Source organism: Archocentrus centrarchus, chromosome 18 (assembly GCF_007364275.1).
Source record: "Archocentrus centrarchus isolate MPI-CPG fArcCen1 chromosome 18, fArcCen1, whole genome shotgun sequence".
NCBI classification, from domain to species: Eukaryota; Metazoa; Chordata; class Actinopteri; order Cichliformes; family Cichlidae; genus Archocentrus; species Archocentrus centrarchus.
The window spans coordinates 6070643-6090213 of NC_044363.1; the positions used below are offsets into that span (position 1 = coordinate 6070643).

The following is a 19571-nucleotide window of genomic DNA, read 5'->3' on the forward strand; positions in this document are numbered from 1 at the left end:
CTCCGAAATCCAATCATTCGAATCTGGTTCTACTCCGCCACGTAGAACAGACACTCCAACACTCCTCCAGATGTAATCAACTTCGATTCAGCTCTACTAAATCTGATTGAGTTCGTACTGTTTCTGCATCCCTCATAGGCAGCCTTACTAGGGCCTGAACAGCTGCCCGGAAACCAGGTATCCCCAGGTCCAATTCGAGAAAAATCCCGGTATCAATATATATGCCACGTCCATACAGTGCAGCCAGGAATGTTATCTTCCATCCCCATGGGAATCCATAACATAGCAAGCCGGGTATGTAGTCGAACCAGAGGAAAGAGGGTTCCCCTTCTCCCCATCTCCTCGTGATGAGAATTTTACCATTAATAGTGTTGAGAGACCAGCTGACCAGATCCATAATTTAATTTCCAGTTCGGGGATGTGTGAAGAGACGCTGTAAGCAGCGAAGCAGTAAAAAAACAGGGGTAGATAGGGAAGGCTGGGGAGAAGAGAAAAATGCGTCCGTCTCTTATTATTACAAGCTCATAAGTTACTGCTAGTTTAGAAATGGTGTATCCCTCACTTTTACAAGGTATTAATTATTATTTATGGCCATTGTTTACCATTTAATCCATTAGTTTAGATATATGAAGCTATTTATTGTGCTATGTTTTTAATATTTGTACATTTGTCTGTTTCTTTATCGCCCTACAGGTCCAGTGAGTGTAACTGTGTGTCTGTACAATGGCGCTGCCAGCTGAGCACATATGATCGGACATGGAGGCCGTCATCGCAGTCAACTCCACACAGGACGAGCTCCCACCCGATGATGACCCCGGTAACGTTGCTTTCCTTGACTACGACCCCAACACCGGTGCAACTCCCCCAGCTCTGCCCACATTGGCATTTGAGGGAGTGAATTTTCCAGAGGACCCCATTAGACTGCCGAGCATACAGGTATTGGTCTCATGTCCATTTATTTTTTCCCTTATGAAGAAAAATATGTATAATTTATCCTTTTCCAGTATCCTCAAATCAGCTTGGCAGCCCATCAGTGTAGTAGATCTTTAGAAATGCTGGGCTCTCACAATCAAAAACTATCACTTTTACTTTTTCATACTTTATTAATTTGCCTAAATGATTGTTATCCCGTTCTATAAAGATATTGTTGGTATTTACTTTGTTTAATTGTACCATATGGTGTGTGATGATATTTTTTGATTACTACCATAATAATTTGTGGTTAAGTATGACAAAAAGTAATGAAATGATTCTTATCACTTTATAGCGTGAGTGAAAAGTTTTGGAAATTTACCGCACTTTATATATATATATTACCCCCATCCTGTGCCTCAGTGAGGTTAAGTAGCATGTGGTCATGAAAAAAATGCCCTAATGTTGTATAAAACCATAACGTGTATGCAGTAATTTTCTAAAAAGTGATGTTGTAATGACTCTGTTAGAATGTTCTAAAATACATGTTACTTTCACCATATATGTGTTTTTATTGTATTTATTTATTTATTTTTATATATGTAAATACCATAGAATTTTTTTTAATCACTTACAGTACGGACAAGGAACCAAATACAGTTACTTCATTGACCTTGTTTTGTTTAATGTTTTATTTATTTATTTTTTACATGAAAATGAAACATTTTGAAAAATGACATATAATTAAGTCTTATCTCCTTCAATAGCACTTTAAGGTTGAAATTTAGAATTTCAAAGTATTTTAATGAGTGCCCTATAAAGGGATAATGTACTGTATTATTACTTTTTATAGACTCATTTTTCATTTGTATAGACTTATGATTTTCAGCTGGAGTAAAAGGCCCTCTTCCTCAGCAGTGCAATTAATCAAATTTTATTTTCAATTAAAATTTTGGAACAAATTCAAATACACTACCTGCTGGGCTGTAGCAGTTGAACTTTAAAGTTCAAGGAAATCCAAGTCTTTGTTTATATAGTGATAAATAATCCTGATCCCAATATTGACAGCAATTTTTTTTTTTTTTCCATTATGAAGAAGTCTTACCTTAATCAACAATGCAGGCAGTTGAGAAGTGACGAGGTTCGGATGCTCCAATGGTCTCTTAAAAGTTCTTTGTGATAATATAATTAAAAGAAGGATTGACTACATATCAGATATGGAGTCCATCTGGCACAGATACTGAATGTATGCAGGTGTGCTTTCAAATCTGGTTTGCCCTTTGGTGTGGTGTGAACACAAAGTTAGTGAGCCACTGTTATAGTGAAATATGGATAATACAGAAAGCATTAATGTTATGTTTGTAAATGCCTTCATTAATTTCAGTAGCTCACTAACACATCACTGACATATTGAAATCTCACATAAAGATAATTAACAAAAACTCTTTTTGTTAGTCTTGCAGCCATCATTTTCATATCTTTGATTCAAACACCAGACTTAAATGAATGTGGTAAAAACAGAAAATTGAACATAAAACTCTACTAAAAAATATCTAAATTTAAACTCCGATGCAGTCTTCAGTTGAGGTACATAAAAGATCCACTTCACATCACCGCTGTTATTTCTGAATTTGTTTCTAGTGCTGTAAATACTTGCCTCTGACAGCAACTGTTTACACTTGTTTGTTTACAGGTAGTGTTGATCCTGGCCTACAGCACCATTATTGTGTTGGGGGTTCTGGGTAATTCTCTCGTCATCTACGTCATCTACCGCTTCAAGACACTGCGTACCGTCACCAACTTTTTCATTGCTAATCTGGCTGTTGGTATGTTTACTCACACCGACACACAGCAGCAGCAGCTCTTAGTTGCTTTTTGTTTATTAACATTATGGGGACCTCAATCTGTTTACACAGCCCCATAAAGGATGCTCAACTTCCATTTATGAAAAAACACCAACCTCCCATTATATTAATCATACAAGTCTCCAATATGTCCATCTGTGCAATGCCATCTGAACTGATGAGAACAGAAGTTGTGCAGTTACCAGGAGGTAGGATGCCTGTCCATATTTTACTCTACATTTTAGAAGAAAGATTAACTTTTAGCTTAGTCTTTAGCCTGAGATTCAGGACCCCCTCCAAGGTGGACTCCCCATCAGTTCACTGAAGAACTCAAGCACTTAATGTAAGTCACTGTAACGCCTTCAGAACTGACAGAAATGCAACTGTGTGTGAGTGAATAAGGAGAGCTGACCAATTTGGAGACGGTGATATCTGGCAGTCTTGGACTTGTGGGTTTTGATTGGCTGGCTTACCAAAAGCAACAGCTGAAGTTTTGCTGGTAGTCTGCTTGTCTAGTGAAAAATATGTGATGCATTTAGAGTGTAACAGTAAGGTATTTGGCCTCAGCCTGCTGCTAGAACAGATTTGGTGCACCTTGGGGTGGGTTCTGAGAGTCTACGGAACTCTGCTGAAGAGATAAACATCATTCCTCCAAAACGATATTCCTTAATTTGAGGTTTTGATCATAGCAATGGAGAGCGCTGTGACACGTCTCCAAAATCCTCCAGGGTTCAGTTGGGTTGGGATCTGGTGACTGCAGGCTATATTATTGTAGCCTAACAGAAATAGCAGAGGCCAACTTGAGCAATAAGTAGCCTAGCTATCAGGGATGACAAACATAACCCCTAAATACACAAGAACATGTCTTTTTGTTTGAGTATGTTTTTGGATAGGCTAAACGCAAAAGATACATTTTACCATAGGGGTTAACCATCTGAGGGTCACCATTCATGATAACCCTGTGTATGTAATTTACAGTAGGACCTGGCTTGCCCTCATGCAGAAAGAATTCTTGAAGAGAGCCAGTAAATAGTTTGAAATGGAGATGCATATGTTATAAGGGGTTTACATTCAAACTTTTAAACTGGGGGATTTTCTTCCTTGATACTTCATACAGGAGGGATTTATGCACTTTTGAGAGGATACTACTTGTTTCCCCGTCTGCCCAGTTCCGTACATTTTACAAATCCAGAACTTCATTTCAATGTTTTACGGTTGAGCTGTGGACAATTTAGCATGAAAACTTCCCTTTGGATTATTTTTTTCACTTTGATAATGCTAGAGTTACCTGTCTGAGGATGTCAGTGATCAGTATTGTTAACATTAACTTATCTGCTGTTTGCAGTATTCCTTTTGATGTCTGGCAGCTTTGAGGATTTTCATTTTTAGCTAGGGGTCCATGATTTCTGAAACAGCAGAGGGAGTGTGGGATCTTCTAGAAAGAGATAAAATGTGTGCACCAGATGTTATCCAGGACAGATGTCAGTCCATCTCTACAGCACTAGCCAGCTGTTCTGCACTGGTTCTAACATTATACTGATCATTATTAGTTCACTGTAACTGAGATTATGGGTGCCAGATTTGTGGGACTCAGTTAAATGATTTGAAGTTCCTGACTGAAATTCAAGCACAGAGAATGGCACATGAACTCGATAACAAGAAAACACAAATATGGACATTTTCTAGCAGACTTCTAATGCTGAAGTTCTAGTCTCACAAAGGATTTCATAGAGGTCTTCCTTTATAAATGGAAAGGATAACATAAGGAAAGATAAAACACAATAAACCAAATTGTATAGCCAGAGTATCTGGTGCCAGTCAAAAAAAATAAATAAATAAAAAAATCATCACAATTACTGAGATTAACCGCAAACAAGCTCATTAGTCAACTCAACTTGGACAATAGAAACCAGAAGGGTCCAAAAATCATGTTGCTACCGAAAACTGCCTGCTATGCAGATATCTGTTCATAAAGATTGGCTCCGGGCCTGGATGTGATTCACATTATCATACTCATCATCACAGTCACTCATGGCCTGTGGATGGGGGTACCGTCATCCAGGAAGAGACCACTCCCATTACCATAGAAATCTTTCATTATAGCATTGAGGTGATCTCACTGAACAGATTTCTGGGACATGTGGCCCAAACCACAGCAGCAAAATGTCACCTACAGCATAACAGAGTCACTGTTCCTTCAACTTAGGGGTCAAAAGTTGTGTTTGTTTGTTTTTTTTTTTCCTTTGTAACGCGTCTGTATATGTGTGTGCTGCTGTATATAAGCCATCTGCAGTGATGACTCAAACATCTGTCAGCCACTGTGTGCTAGATCTTTGTGATGTCTTGTATTTGCTGGCTGGTTTGCGTGGGACAGATAAACAGATGCAGAGATGAAATCAAACATTAATTGTTCATGTCATGCAGACATGAGGATTCAGAGTTTTTGTTACCAATAGAAAAATGTGACTGTGTGAGCATACAGATGGGTGTTTTATACCAAGGAGAGACACACAAACCCTATTTTTCCATTTTCATTTGATAACAAGAATGGGTGAGTGCAATATATTTTTAATGTTAGAGGGAGATGAAAGAGGTACAAAATGCAAATATCAAAATAGTAGACGTGCATTAAAATGATAATCAGCAGTTCAGCAAAGAAAAATAGTCATAGATTTTTATGTTTCAATGCAAAAAAAGCATTTTACAAGTCATTATTTCCAGATTATAAAGCATTTTTATTTTGTTTTCTTATTTTTCTTGACTGTTTTGGGTATCTTGATGTATTATGAATGCTAAATAAAAGTTATTATAAGCAGTTTGAATAAACTCACTCAAATCAGGTTATAAAGGAGAGCTATAATCTTGTGTAGACCCAAAAAGAGCAATGAAAATAAAAATTACCATTCAGAGATTTTCTGGCTAAATTATGTTTATATGTGTAACTCTAAAAAAAACTCACCTTACCATATAATTTAAAAAAAAAAGTACATTCATGTGTATGCATGTGTGATTGCACTCACAAAAGTTGCACATTGCACACGTGCAGAACATTTCCATTTGTTTTTCAATTTTTGAGTGATATCCCGCTTTTAAAACTAATTGCACACACTCATGAATGACCTCTTAGTTCCAAATGTCTTCCCAGTGTCTGACCTGCAGAGATTCAAACACTCTAAAGTCAGAGTCAGTGGGTGCTGAAATACTGTCAACAGAATAATTAACACAAGATTGGTAATTACTATTATGTGGGTAGTTTCTCTCCAAAATTGGATGACTTCATTGTAAAAATATGACATTAGAATTCAGGGATGCACAGAGACGTTTTTGGATGGGCTAGGACCCCTGGAGCTCATCCATAATGCTGATGCTGCATGGATAAACATGCCTAAGTAGATCAATCTAAGACAGTCTCTGTACCTGACTAGTTGGAGCAGCTGCAGAACAGAAGTGAAATGATTGCATAGTTTTAATGCTCATATCCTTTGGGTCAAAAATTATTTTGTATGATGAAATTAAAACGTTTTGCTTAAACATTTTGTTTAAATTTCAATTCTAATAAATGTAAGATGCATAGTTCTACTTTTTAGAACACCTGAAGGTCTTTTGATGATATATGATGTGTCAATTAGATGTTTCAGCATAAGACTGAGCAGCAGTGAATGTAATAACACAAGAAAGGTTGGCATCATATGACTGAGATTTTGTTTTCTCACTGTAAAATATTCAGTTATCTTTGTACCAGTTTTATGTTTTTAATGAGCTGGGGACTATCCTGGTGTCAACCTGAAACATCAAACAGGACTGAACAGCAACAGAAGCCAAGATCAACACTAAATCATCTGCTTCGATACATGGCAGGCAGTCTCACTCTGGTTTTATTTATACGTCTAATGAGACAAGTATGAACAGTTTCACATGTCCCCCCGCCTGTGGTGCTCACTTGTGAAATTTCACACTGCAACATGATTCACTGTACTTTGATTTAGAGTTACTGTTGATGTTCAAACTGACAGATGGGCTGAAAATCTGTTTCTTAGGTTATTCTCAGAAACACCAACACAACTGAGACGCTGCTGAAAGTCAGTTTGACATAAACTGACACGAATGAGACGTTTATGTACAAACCATTAAATGCACAAAATGAAAGCAATTAATTAAAACATGCAAAGTACTGCAATAAACCCTAATAAACACATTCTACTAAATGCACAAATTAACAATAAAGACTAACCAAATAAATTGGTGGATTTATGAGCAGCACACATGCTAATAAACGTATATATTAAAAAAATAGAGGGAAGTACTGAAATGTAATGTGGGTGGGAAACTGCCTCTGCTGGCAGAGCTTCTCAAGCCTGAAGAAGCACAATAATATATTTTATTCACAGCATACACTTCAGGGAATGCTAATGTAGCAGTAAACAAGAAAACAAGTATTGATAGAAAAGTGCAATGTGCCTCCATATGTAGAGAAGTATCAGCACTACAAAGAGCACCAAGCTGAGAGTGCACAGACAGGTTGCGTGCAAAGAGGCTGTTTGTTAAAGGCGTTTGCTTTTGTTATTGTCAATAAATCTTACAAAAACACACAAATGCATCCTACTGATTTTTATTGTTGTTTCAGAAGCCTTTAAAGTCTTATATCTCTCTGCTACACAGCTCCACTGTTGTCTAAAAATGATAAAATACAATTAGAGCCACAAAAAAAACATAATACAAAATAAAATACCCAATGTTACATACTTAACCCAGTGTGAGTCACCCCTCCTCTATTGGTGCAGCATATTAGATAAATGCTTGAGATATTACTTCATGCTCCTTGTTTGTGCTATTTAGTACAATATGCTAAATAGTCTAGGTCCTTCAGTTTGTGCAAATAACGTTTGTTTTTGTACTAACTATGAAGTTATGTGAGAATGGGGCATCGTCTGAAATGTGAAACTGCTTCTCATGCTTGATAGAGGTGGTGGAGACCAAAACTAGAGAACCACAAAAATCATCATGCAACACAAACCAATAATTAAAAACTAACAAAACTGATTTAAAAAAAACAAAAACAACAATAAGCAACGCCAACGGGAATCACTGAAACAAAAGTCCTCACAACAACCAATAATCAACAATATAAATCTCAAGAACAACACAATCCAACAACCGACAAAGAAAAACAGAGCCACAACAGCAACTGTCAGCAACTGAAACAACAATAGCAAACGGTCCCAAGAACCAACAAGCCACAAAAAACTACAATCATCACCAACCCAAACCAAAAACTAACCCTTAACCAAGAACAGGTTCCAACAACACAAAAATCACCACAACTCCAAATACCAACAACACATGAAGAGGCTGAATCCAAATCCTATCCTGACTGGATTTAATGTTAGAAGTAAAACACAAATTTGACTGCACAAACAAAACTAGTTCACCCTTTCTAAAAGACAAATAGACTACTTCATGAGTTTTTTAACGGAGGTCCACAACCCATAGCCAAGAGAATGGTTTGCTCTGCATCATTAAAAAGGGCGTATATTCACATTGGGACCGTTCACAACAATACAAGTATTTAGTGTCTGTGACTCCCCCATGCTATCTTTGGAGCAAAAGAAGAGGATGATATTGTGACAAGTGATGCTAAGTCCAAACCAACTAAATCTGTGTTACAGGATTTCCTTGGTCCAGAACCCCTTGGCCTAGTTTAGTAAAGTAACTTGTGACTGTAGTTGAATTTATATCATCTTTTGTAGTTAGTTTGCCTTTAAACAACATAAATCAGTCAATTCATTATTCATGTATTGTTTGTGGGAAATGTCCTTCCATCCTTTAAATGCTGACAGAAGAATTTGTTTTATTATAGCCCCTTTGTTATAAGAAATAACAAAAACGCTTGACATGTAGTTACAACTTGTTTTGGCTTAACCTTAACCTTGAAACAGCTTCACCATTTCTGTTGCCTGCATATCAACCACATTATTATGTATTATATGTAAGATTAAGAGAATTTGGGTTTGAACTCTTTCCAAATGCCCTCAACATATAAAAAAAGATTATTTTAAAGGAAGAATATGACAATGCCCTGGAGAAGTAAGATATGAAGGCAGAAACAACTCTGTAGCATTGTTAAAATCTCTTTAACCATGACTCAATGACCTACTTGCCTTCCAGTTAAAGCCAAGCATTTTGAGGAGCTGCGATCAGCTTTGTGAGGTCCCTGGCATCCCCTCTCCATCTGTCACAAAGTAAAAAGTTAGCTAATGAAGAAGAAGAAATAAATAATTAGATTAAGTGCCAGTTGCCTACTCGTGTGTGTGCCTAACTGCATGTGTGTGTTGTGTGCAGTAACATCTTTATATAGCCCCAAGAGTCAGTCGTTCTGAGAGGAGTAGAGAAAACTGGATACAAAGTAAAATCCAGCATTGGCTATCATTAATAAATGCTCACACACACTTACTGTTCATGTCCTGGGAAAAAAAATGCTATTAATTTATTTTTGCCTTTAGCAAGTTCTGCTAATTAAATCCTCAGTTAAACTCAGCTGAATTTATTCCATCAGTACGTCCATCCCCCCCTTTATTAAACCAGTGTGGCCACTGTGCCTCCAGAAACAATATCAGTGGTATTATATATGTCTATTCAATTTTATTCATATTGATCCAGTTGACAATAAGGTACTTTATATTGTAAGGTAAAGACCCGACAGTATTAAAAAGAAAACCACAAAACTCAGGCAGTGCATTCTAGTGTCTTCAAACAGGATGCCTGACAAACACTGACATACATTTCATTTACCAGTATAGTACAGAGTACAACTGCATTCAGTTGCAACATAAGCAGTTATTATTAAAGAAAACTATCTGATCTGCTTCAGCGTTGGATGGTGGGGGTGTGTGAACGCGGGGGCTCGGGGTGGGGTGGCGTGGGGGGGATGTTCCCCCAATGGTACTCAATGACCACTTGCTAATGCTAATGCCTGCTCCTGCTAGCTAAGTGTAAGGATGGAGATCCGTTACTGTAGCTAACAGCTGAAATTGTCGCCACGCGTGCGACAACCCCTCAGCCAGGTGCAGTGCCCAGCAATCAGCCACTAGCTAGAACCCTGCTGCAGTGAGAATAACTCACCTTAAACCCTTTCAAGGCTAAAGTAAATGTTACGGTAATGCATAAGTTTTATTATAGAACTTATTAGAGTCCGAAATAATTTCTTCCTGTCTGTATCTCAGCAGAACTGTGACGTTTTCTCTTTTCCCAGTTATCACTGACTTTAGTTCATTAGCTAGCTAGCAGTCACAGATGTGTAAAAACAGATAAAAACAGAAGCTAACATTTGTATTTAAGAAAGCTGGTCTTTTTCTGGCCACCAGAGGCCAAAACTGATGGCTTATCAATGGCCAAAAATAATTTTAATATTCACTAAACTAAAGCATAAGTCATAATAAACCTAAGTTATTTTTAAAACAAGTCAGCACAATGTTCCTGACTGGTTGCAGCACAAACCAGTCAACAAAAATGAGCAATGGTTTCTAATTTTTTATTTTTTTAAAAAAATCACATTGCGTTAAGTCTTTTGAGATGTTTATTTTAATATAAAAATATAAGTTTTAATATTTACCACAGAAATGTGAAGGCAGTTTCTCCAGCTTCAGAGTCCAAAATCCAAATGAGGTCTCTTAGTATAATGGCCGTCTAACTTTTCCCTCCTTTTGGGGTTCATGCCCCCACAATGCATTTCAGTAGCCAGGAAATATAGAAAAACACCTCTAAATAACTAATACAGAAAATTCCTTAACATTTATACAGTACATTATACTGTATTTTTACAGATTTTTTTTTTTTAAATTACAGTGTGGTTTGGTGAATGTAGCTTGTAGCTAGTGTTTTATGAGTGCACAAATCATTTCCAATTCAGATGGCATTTTAGCTGGAGCTCTTCAGCTCCAGCTCGGGGGACACAATGCGATCCCAAGAGACATCATTTCTCCAGACATGTCTTGGGTCTACCCGGGGTCTCCTTTTGGTAGGACATGCATGAAACACGTCCTCAAGGAAGTGGCTTTGTGGCATCCTCCGCTGGCTCCTTTCAGTGTGGAGGAGTAGCAGCTACACCCTCTAGAGGAAACTCATTTCTGCTACTTGTATCTGAGCTCTTAGCCACAGGTGAGGGCGGAGCCATAGATTGACTGGCAAATCGAGAGTATTGCTTTCATGCTCAGCTCTCTCTTTACCACAACAGATCTGCACAGTGTCCACATCACAGCAGATGCTTCGCCAATCCTCCCCCCCACTGTTTCCCAGCTTGTAAACAAGAAACCAAGATACTTGAACTTTCCACCTCAGGAAGAAATAGTGGATACTCCACCCTTTTCCATCTGAGAACCATAGGCTCAGCCTTGGAGGTGCCATTTCTTATCCCATAGTTTGAATTTGTTACCATGAATGATCTGGCCCTATCATATCTTGAAAACCTTTTGGTATCATCCTATCCCAATAGACCACTTCGTGCAGAGCGACTTGTGACTTGTAGAGTTTCCAGAAGTAGAATGGGAGGCAGAGCCTTCAACTATCAGGTCCCTCTTCTGTGGAACAAGCAGTGTCTAGGGCATAATTGGCCATTTTTTTGTACTTTTGAGTTTGCCTTTATATTTCACCTTAAAAACTGCTTACTTTGCCTTGTTTAGTATATTTGTTATTCAACTATTTGCAAAAAAATCAGGTGTCAAGATGCTACACAAAGTATTTGTGCCACTCCAAAAACCACCCTCTCTAATTTAAAGATTAGGTTCCAAACTTTTCTTTCTGCTAAAGCTTTTAGGTATGACTGGATATGGTGACCCTGAACCATCCCATATGCTGCTATAGGCTCAGGCTATCCCATGATTTGCTTTTTATCTTTCTCTTTATGCTCGTCTTTTTACCCCAATGGGTGGTGGCAGATGGCTGCCACTCCTTGAGCCTGAGTCTGTTAAGAAAGCTCTGGTTACTCAGAGGGTATCGCCTGGTCACTGGGATTCTCCCTCTAAAATTATAAGGTTTTTACCTTACAATATATGGCGCCTTGAGACAGCTATTGTCAAATAGTTCAAAATGGCACCGTTTAATGGTTGAGTGAATATAAAACTTTAACAGTGCTAACTTGCTCACGTAGTGTGAAATAAAACTTTTGTTTTCCTTTGTAGTATGCTTTAAAGACTGAGAGCCAGACATCCAGGATATTTCTGATCCAGAAAAATGGTCCAGAGTTTCAAGGATGCTGTTACTACACCGAGCACATATAGACATTACATAAAACTGAGACATGACATGAGCAGATGTGACAGTCTCCGTTAACAGTCACGTTCAGTTTGTCTCTCAGTGCCCCAGCCGTCTGACAGGACACAAGTGCACTATTTCTGCATTTTCTGGCATCTTCACCTTGTTGGCAGTGTCATCCGAAGAAGCTAGACGGTAGCATTTTCTAGCTGAATGCACCTTCTCTGATGGAGAGGAGAAGTGGCAGATGGCCCTTTCGTTCTTTTTCAGTACATTATGTTATAACAAAAGAGAACAACTAAATGGAAGTGAGTATAATAAAGATGTTGTGAATGAGACCTACTGAGAGTCTTTCATGGTGCCAGAGGCTGCTTTTTGTAAAAACACTCCACAACTGTGAGGCCAAATTGAGCAATCTTGGGCTCAATGGATAAGGAACACTTGTGAGACTTTGGAAACACAGCAAGTGAATGAAAATTTTAAACAAATCATTTACTTTCATACAGTCATGAGAGAAGCACAGAGAGCTTACACAGAGAGGAAAAGAAACAGGAAAAACTTAAGAGACAGCCAGAGGGCAAACATTTAAAAAACAGGAAAAAAGCACATAAAAGAAAAGCTGAACTAAAATGAAAAGAAACAAATACAGTGAAACTGTTGCACTGCTTTTCTTACACAGCAGAATTTAAACAACTCACCTAGCATTACAGAAGAAGCTAAGAAACAAAAAAGTATACTGCTGAAAAAAAATAAAGGAACACTTTTTAAGCAGTTTAGCATAAAGTCACTGAAAGTTCTGGGATATTGTAGCAGAGAGGGTTGTTAATCGGTTTTAGCTGCTTTAGAGGGGCAACTATGAGACAACCCCAAAATAGCAATGTTTTACTGGTGGAGGCCACTGACCTTTTTTCCCTCTTCATCTTTTCTGACTGTTTGTCACTAGTTTTGCATGGCTAGAGTCAGTGTCACTACTGGTAGCATGAGGCAATACCTGGACCCTACAGAGGTTTCACAGGTAGTCCAACTCCTCTAGGAATGGCACATCAATGCATGACATTGCCAGAACTTTTGCGGTGTCTTCCAGCACAGTCTCAAGATCATGGAGCTTCCAGGAGACAATCAGTTACTCTAGGAGAGCTGGACAGGGCCATAAAAGGCCCTTGACCTATCGGCAGGACTGGTATCTGCTTCTTTGTGCTTTGGAGGAACAGAATGACCGCTGCCCTGCATTGTGGAGACCAATTCTGCTCTGGCATAACCAACCATTACTTAAATCCATGGGCATACCTTTAGGGTAAGTAAGGCAGGTAGTGCTTGTCCAGTGAAATCTAGAAATGTACATTAATCGAAATGGTGCCAAAGTGAAAGGGATCCCTCTCCTTCAATCTCAAACAGTATACTGTCTCATAAGGATCTCCTGTTGCCTGTTTCCATCCATTCTTTAAATTAATGCCATCTTCTGCTTGTGCTTGGTCATTGCCTCTGGAAGCTACCCTGACTACAAGTCATTGGAATCTAAATTTTCCATCATTTTCATGGTTGTGTCCTGCTAACGGGATAGGGCAAGCTCACGGCCTAGACGTTTTTTTTTTGTTTTGTTTTTTTGTGTTTGCACATGCATATTGTTGATCAATTATTTATTCTGTGGGGGATTCTGTGTGTGCTTTTTGTTTGTTTGCTTTTGTTTTTTTAATAACAATGGCCAGTTCTCTTACAGGTTATTGCTTTAGATTAAGAGCAGGTGTAGATTAATGCACAGACATGAATCATTGAATCCATGAACCCTTACTGAAAGGATCTGAGGCTTTAAGGGGATCATATGTTAAAATTGCAACATTAGATAACAAATGTACCCTAATGTCTAATACTTTGATATGCTTCCTGGTTTTCTGTAATATAGGTTTTATCTGTGACCTCATTTGAAATCTTTTGTATTGGTCGAGGTTTTAGTTGAATCAGTTATGATCTGCCTTTTATCATTTTTTTCTTTTTTTTTTTTTGGTTGTTAGATTGATGCCTAATCTACACTAATGATTATTAAAAAAAAACCCTGGCATTTAGATTGCCAAGGATTAATTGTATTCCTCCTCCAAGCTGCAGTTCAGGTGGTATTATGTAATCTCTGTAAACAGATGCATGCATATAAATCTGCAGATAAAAGGAAAGATTTTTGAGTTTTGTTGTTTTGTGGTTGTAGACTGAGTTTAAATGACCAATCACATTTGATCAGTTTGATTCCATGTAAGTAGACGGTCCATCTGGAGGCAAAAAAAGGAAAGGCATGAATTAGATATCTTCTGACATTAATTTCGTCTTCTTATTATTTACTGAAGTAAATTGAAATCTTGGTCAACAGATCCACTGTATCACAGGAGACTAAGTGATCAGACTTTGGTATGGAGAAATCGATGGATACATTCAGGGTTTTGTGGTTCTCTTGAAATTTAGTTCGATTTAATGGTCTTGTTAAAGGCATGTTATTCAAAAAGGAGCGAGAAAATGTTGCTTATATAAATGCAGGATGCTCTGGAACATTTAATAGGCACACTCCTTTCACATTTGAGACTCTTTCAATGTGTTGATGTCTGAAAAGACCCCTTTTGTATATAAAGACTTTGAGAAGTAGTCAAAGGATGCTGTGAGAGAAAAATCAATAGCAGAATGAGACCGTGAGATGTGATTGATGTAATGTGAAATGTGCAGAAAGGTAGAAAGATAGCAGCTAGAAAGTTGCCGGTTCAATTCCCCCGAATGAAAACGGGGCAGTCAGGCAGTGTGTGATAAACAAAGCGAGCACTGCACTTCCTCGCCCATGGGCTCATCTGCTCCCTCTTGTTCATTATTTCTCTCAAGCTCTCTGCTGAAAGCTTTGTCTTCCTGCCTTGATGGGAGCAGCGGCTGTTGTCTCATTACTGGACACCACACGCCTTTGAGCGGCCAAACTAGACTCTTAAGTGCGATTCTTACACTGACACATCTGAACTGAAAAACACAAATAGGGTTTGATTGCAGTGCAGCTACGCCTCCAGTGTTAACATAATGAGAAAAACAATTACTGAGCCTTGCAGTTACTATGAATGAATTTTAAAATTTAATATGGAATTTTCATCTACTGTCACTGTTGTTTTTATAGTTGTTATGAAGCAGGCAAAGTTTTTGTGGTTGTTACTTGGTTTTACATTTGTGTAGTTGGCACAAAGAGTGGATCTGGTCTGGTCTCTTTTCTGTCGTCTAATGAGGTTAATTACCAGCCCTCTCTCAACCCAGGGCATTAAAAGAGGTAGTTTTATCAGAGCCATTGGTGTGTCTGTTACACACACACAGAGTCCTTTGGTTGTGTCAAATTATGGCAACCCAACTCCATCAGTCTGTCATTTTTTTTTTATCCACTTATACCATTCAGGGTCAGAAGGTCGTTGGAGCGTATTAAAGCTGTCATTGGGTGAGACACAAGGGAACTCCCTGGACAGGATGCCAGTCTAAAGATATGCTGTTAGGTTGATTGGTGATTGCAAACCCTAACCCTAACCCTGAAAACTAACCAAGTTGTTCTTAGTACCTTAAGCTGAGCAGTTTCCAGTACCAGAACTTAAAACAAATACTTGTTAGTACCTAAACCTGACCGAGCAGTTCTTAGTGCCTAAATCTAATAGAGTAGTTGTTAGTGAATAAATCTAACAAAGCAATTTTTGTTGTCTAACCCTGATAAACAAGTAAAGTAATGAAAAATTAAAAAATTGAGTGTAAAATATGGCAAACCAAAGCACAAAACAGGAAACCAAGTATGCTCAACCACCTCTCCAGCCTCCTAACATGTACACTTTCAAGCTATTTTTCAAAGTTTATTAAAATTATTAATGGGAGTTTTTCTTCCATGTGGGTCAGAGCTCAGGTTTTCAAATAAACAAACTTTGAGTATGACTGCTCCTTTTCATCTAAAATTCTTTTAGATTTATTTGATGTCATGCTTATTTTATGTAGCTTATTCGTGTTCCTCTGCATGTATCTGGCTGTCTCTGTTTGTCTCTTTCTTCTTTGCCTTTGCCCTGAAGCATCACAAGAAGCAGAAGGCCAAAATTGACAAAATCAAACGAAAGCATTCGGGCAACATCAGAATCAGCTCAACCCCGAATGGCTTTTTTGTCCTAACATAATCTGGCACAATGCCCTTATCACAAATTTAATCATCAAAAACTGACATGGTTCAGGGGTTTGCAGAGTGGCCCTGGCCCCCCTTCCGGTGACACCAGTTTGGTCCCTGCAGGGGCCTCGTGTACCAGAAAAAAAAACAGTCACATCTAATTAGATGTCTAATACAGGGTTCGATTGAAACAGCTGCAGCTGTTGTTTATGCTCTCTCTAACACCGGTAGACAATCAGTCAGGAGAGCAGGTGGTCCAATCAGAACAGGAATAACAGTGCAGAGTCGATTATATTTAAGTCCTTCAGGTGAAGAATTAAAAGCATACAAACCTATACAGAATTCAGCCTTCAAATTCACAGCAAAGCATTCAGCCAGCCAAGGCAGAATATTTCACATTTCTAACATGTGTGAAAAGATCTGAATATGCATTACTGTTTGGATTATAGGAAGTACTGACTTCAGAGAGGTTTAAAGGAGCTTGATTTCTGGGGGAAAATAAGAAAAATAAAATCCACAAACCTTTTGACGTCTGACAACTCACATTTGAAGTGATTGATTTATTCTAGCAGCAGGACATTGGTAAACTTCAGCTTTTAGGCTGCATGTTTATATGATACATATATTTAATATGGGGCAATGCACATCAGCAGCAGCACTGACGTGTCAAAGACGAGCATCAACCCACGGCTGAAAAATGAAGCCAATGCTAAATGTCTACTTGAGGCTGGTTTGAAAAGTGACGCCCATGTTAAAATGTCCAGTGTTACAGTAGAAACACGTTCACAAAAAAACAGTTTCCATTGCTAATTTCCTCGTTCGTGACAAGTGTATGGGAAGTGATTTTTTTTTTTGTTTTTTCCCCTGAAACAACGGGCACATCTGGTTTCATTGGGAAGTTGCTTGGCACAGATGGCTGAAGCTGCTAGCTGTATGCTAGGCTTCACCTCAGCTAACTGGAGTCTCTGAACTGGACCTGTGGACCATGTTTGTGCTGTTGGTGTTTGTTGAAGTAATTATCTACTCTGTAGCTTGCTTTGTAGCTAACTGTACTAACACACTGTCCAAAAATGTTTGCAATTCAGTTGTGGTGATTGAAATTATAGTATTGCATCTTTGTGTTGCACCCATACAGTTTATGAGTGCAGCTTGCAAACCAAACTTGCCAGCATTAGATAACACCTTAGATAAGATAAGATAATGTTTATTTGTCACATGCACAGCAGCCGATAATATGTAGTGAAAAAAATATATATAAATGACCTTGTTGTGACCTTGTTCACCTTCTGGTCAACAAGGTCACTTCTAGCTCTAAAAACACCAACATTCTGTTGACAAAAATCCTAACACTGAGTTTAGAAGGCAGTGGCTGGCATCCATGTTTTATGTACATATTATATGCTAATGCCTAATTTAGAACCAGTTCCATTTAGAACCAGGGTCCAAATACCTGGCTCTCTCCACCTTTTGGTTTGAGAATGAAAGATGAGATGTGTTCAAGTTGCCTTTTTCCAAGCTCCAAAGACTACTATGACCTGAATGACTGAGAACCTACACAAACATACAACCGGTTCCATATATTTCAACCAAAAAAAGAAGACAGTTGGAGGTTGAGACCACTGACAGCAGTAGCTATAAGGAAAGAAATTATCCAAACCCACCCAAACTATAACCTATCCTTGCACAGAAATCATTCCACCTTCTGCTAGGTAGCATCCCGTCATAATAACTGATTATCAAGCCCATCAAAATGTGAACAAGCTGTCAAAGTGCCAAAGGGCAAAAAAAAGCAGAGCTGGTTCTATGTTGGTAGAAAAAGGTATTAGGGCTTCCTGCAGCATTACCACCAAGCTCTTTAAAGCATAGGATTGACTTCAGGTTAGAAGTGGATTTGGGGAACAATACAACTTGCAGCCTGTGGAGGAAAAATTACTTTTGAAGTTAAAGCTAGATTCTGATTTGACTTTGGCTCTTTAAAGTGGTTCTGGATTATTTTACACACGGATTAGTAAAATCTTCTTTCAGTTTGCTGTTTTTTATTTTTCGCAGGGTTTAATTTGTACCACCATTATAATTGAACCATGTGCAGAGCATCCGTGTGTGACAGACATGTAGCTCCAGATGTTGCCTGACCCTTGGCACCAGCTGCTGCTGCTGTAGATGCTCACACATAGAGAACTACATATGATTGTGCCGATCACGTGACCCGGTGTCTGTCGGCAGCTCTCCAGGCAGATGGCGTCTCTCCCTCTCTGATGTTTCGGGTACAGCGGCTCTGGTGCTCGCCAGTTTGTTTGACTCTGCATGTGTCCTCACATGACTCAGCCAATCCTGAACAGCTCAGCGCTCACTCAGCTTCATCCCCTCTCATACATGACATGTATAAATTCAATTATAAAGGAACACTGAGGATAAAGGGGGGGAAAAGATGATTATATAACAAAGTGCTTATATAAGAACAGCAAGCATTAAAGAAAATCAAAAGATGGGACAGGAATTGACAACAGAGTTTTGACTGCAGCTGCATTTTTTCTTTTTAATTATCTTTTTTTTAATCTGGAAAAAACATAAAAGTTGATATTTGACCTACTTTTTGTGGCATCAGTGTAGAAAAACTGTGGCAGATTCAAACTGTAAAGAGGTGCCCAGAGGGAGGCAAAGATACATCAGGTGCATCAAAATGTCCTAAAAATGGGAGGTGGTCAGGTTTAAATTCATAAAAACTGAGTCATAACTAAGTCAAGTCTGAACACACAGGCATCATTATATATATATATATATATATATATATATATATATATATATATATATATATATATATATATATATATATATAAACTTCACCCTTTCATGCATGAAATGCATGCATCAAAAAAGAAATGCAATTGAAATTTGGTTTATGAAACTTTTTTCTTCATAGCGTTACAAACATGTCCACCCAGCTGGACTCCATGCATTTGACTTTTGAACCAGAGAAATATTTATTTAACAAACCAATAGCAGAAAATTATTTTGCACCCTCAGATCAACTGTCACTGCTGCAAGTATTGATTAATCCTGACCCTGTTAATTACATTCAAGTAATGCAAGTAGTGCAAGTAGTGCAAGTTTATTTACAGTGGTAGTGAGAATGTGTGAAGGGAAGCAGGTCCGGGGATTTTGTGGGAAACAGCTGGTGGCGAGCGGCGAGCAGAGAGGCCAAGGGGAGGAGGAGAGGCCAGGCAGGTGAGTGAGCAGGCAGGGGGAAAGGTCCCGAGGATCAGCGGTGGCACGGCGTGGGACGGCGTGGCGAGCGGAGAGCAGGATTTCCAGGGAGCGAAGGCAGGAGCCGACACGGAGATCTGGGGAAGGCGAAAAGCGAAAAAACAGGTAAGTCTGGGAACACACGACAGGAAGTCACCGAAGGAGCCGACACTAACTTGGAAGTA

General features: G+C 38.6%; 1 protein-coding gene across 1 annotated transcript in view; it reads left to right on the forward strand.

Annotated features, from left to right (window-relative positions):
- The window catches only part of LOC115797317 (neuropeptide Y receptor type 2-like), a 62603-nt gene that overhangs the window by 25078 nt on the left and 17954 nt on the right, over positions 1-19571 (forward strand). Inside the window, exons 2-3 of the mRNA XM_030753864.1 lie at positions 694-936; positions 2606-2738. Coding sequence (XP_030609724.1) covers positions 757-936; positions 2606-2738 — 313 coding nt within the window. The 5' untranslated portion in view covers positions 694-756. The remainder of the gene's footprint in view (positions 1-693; positions 937-2605; positions 2739-19571) is intronic.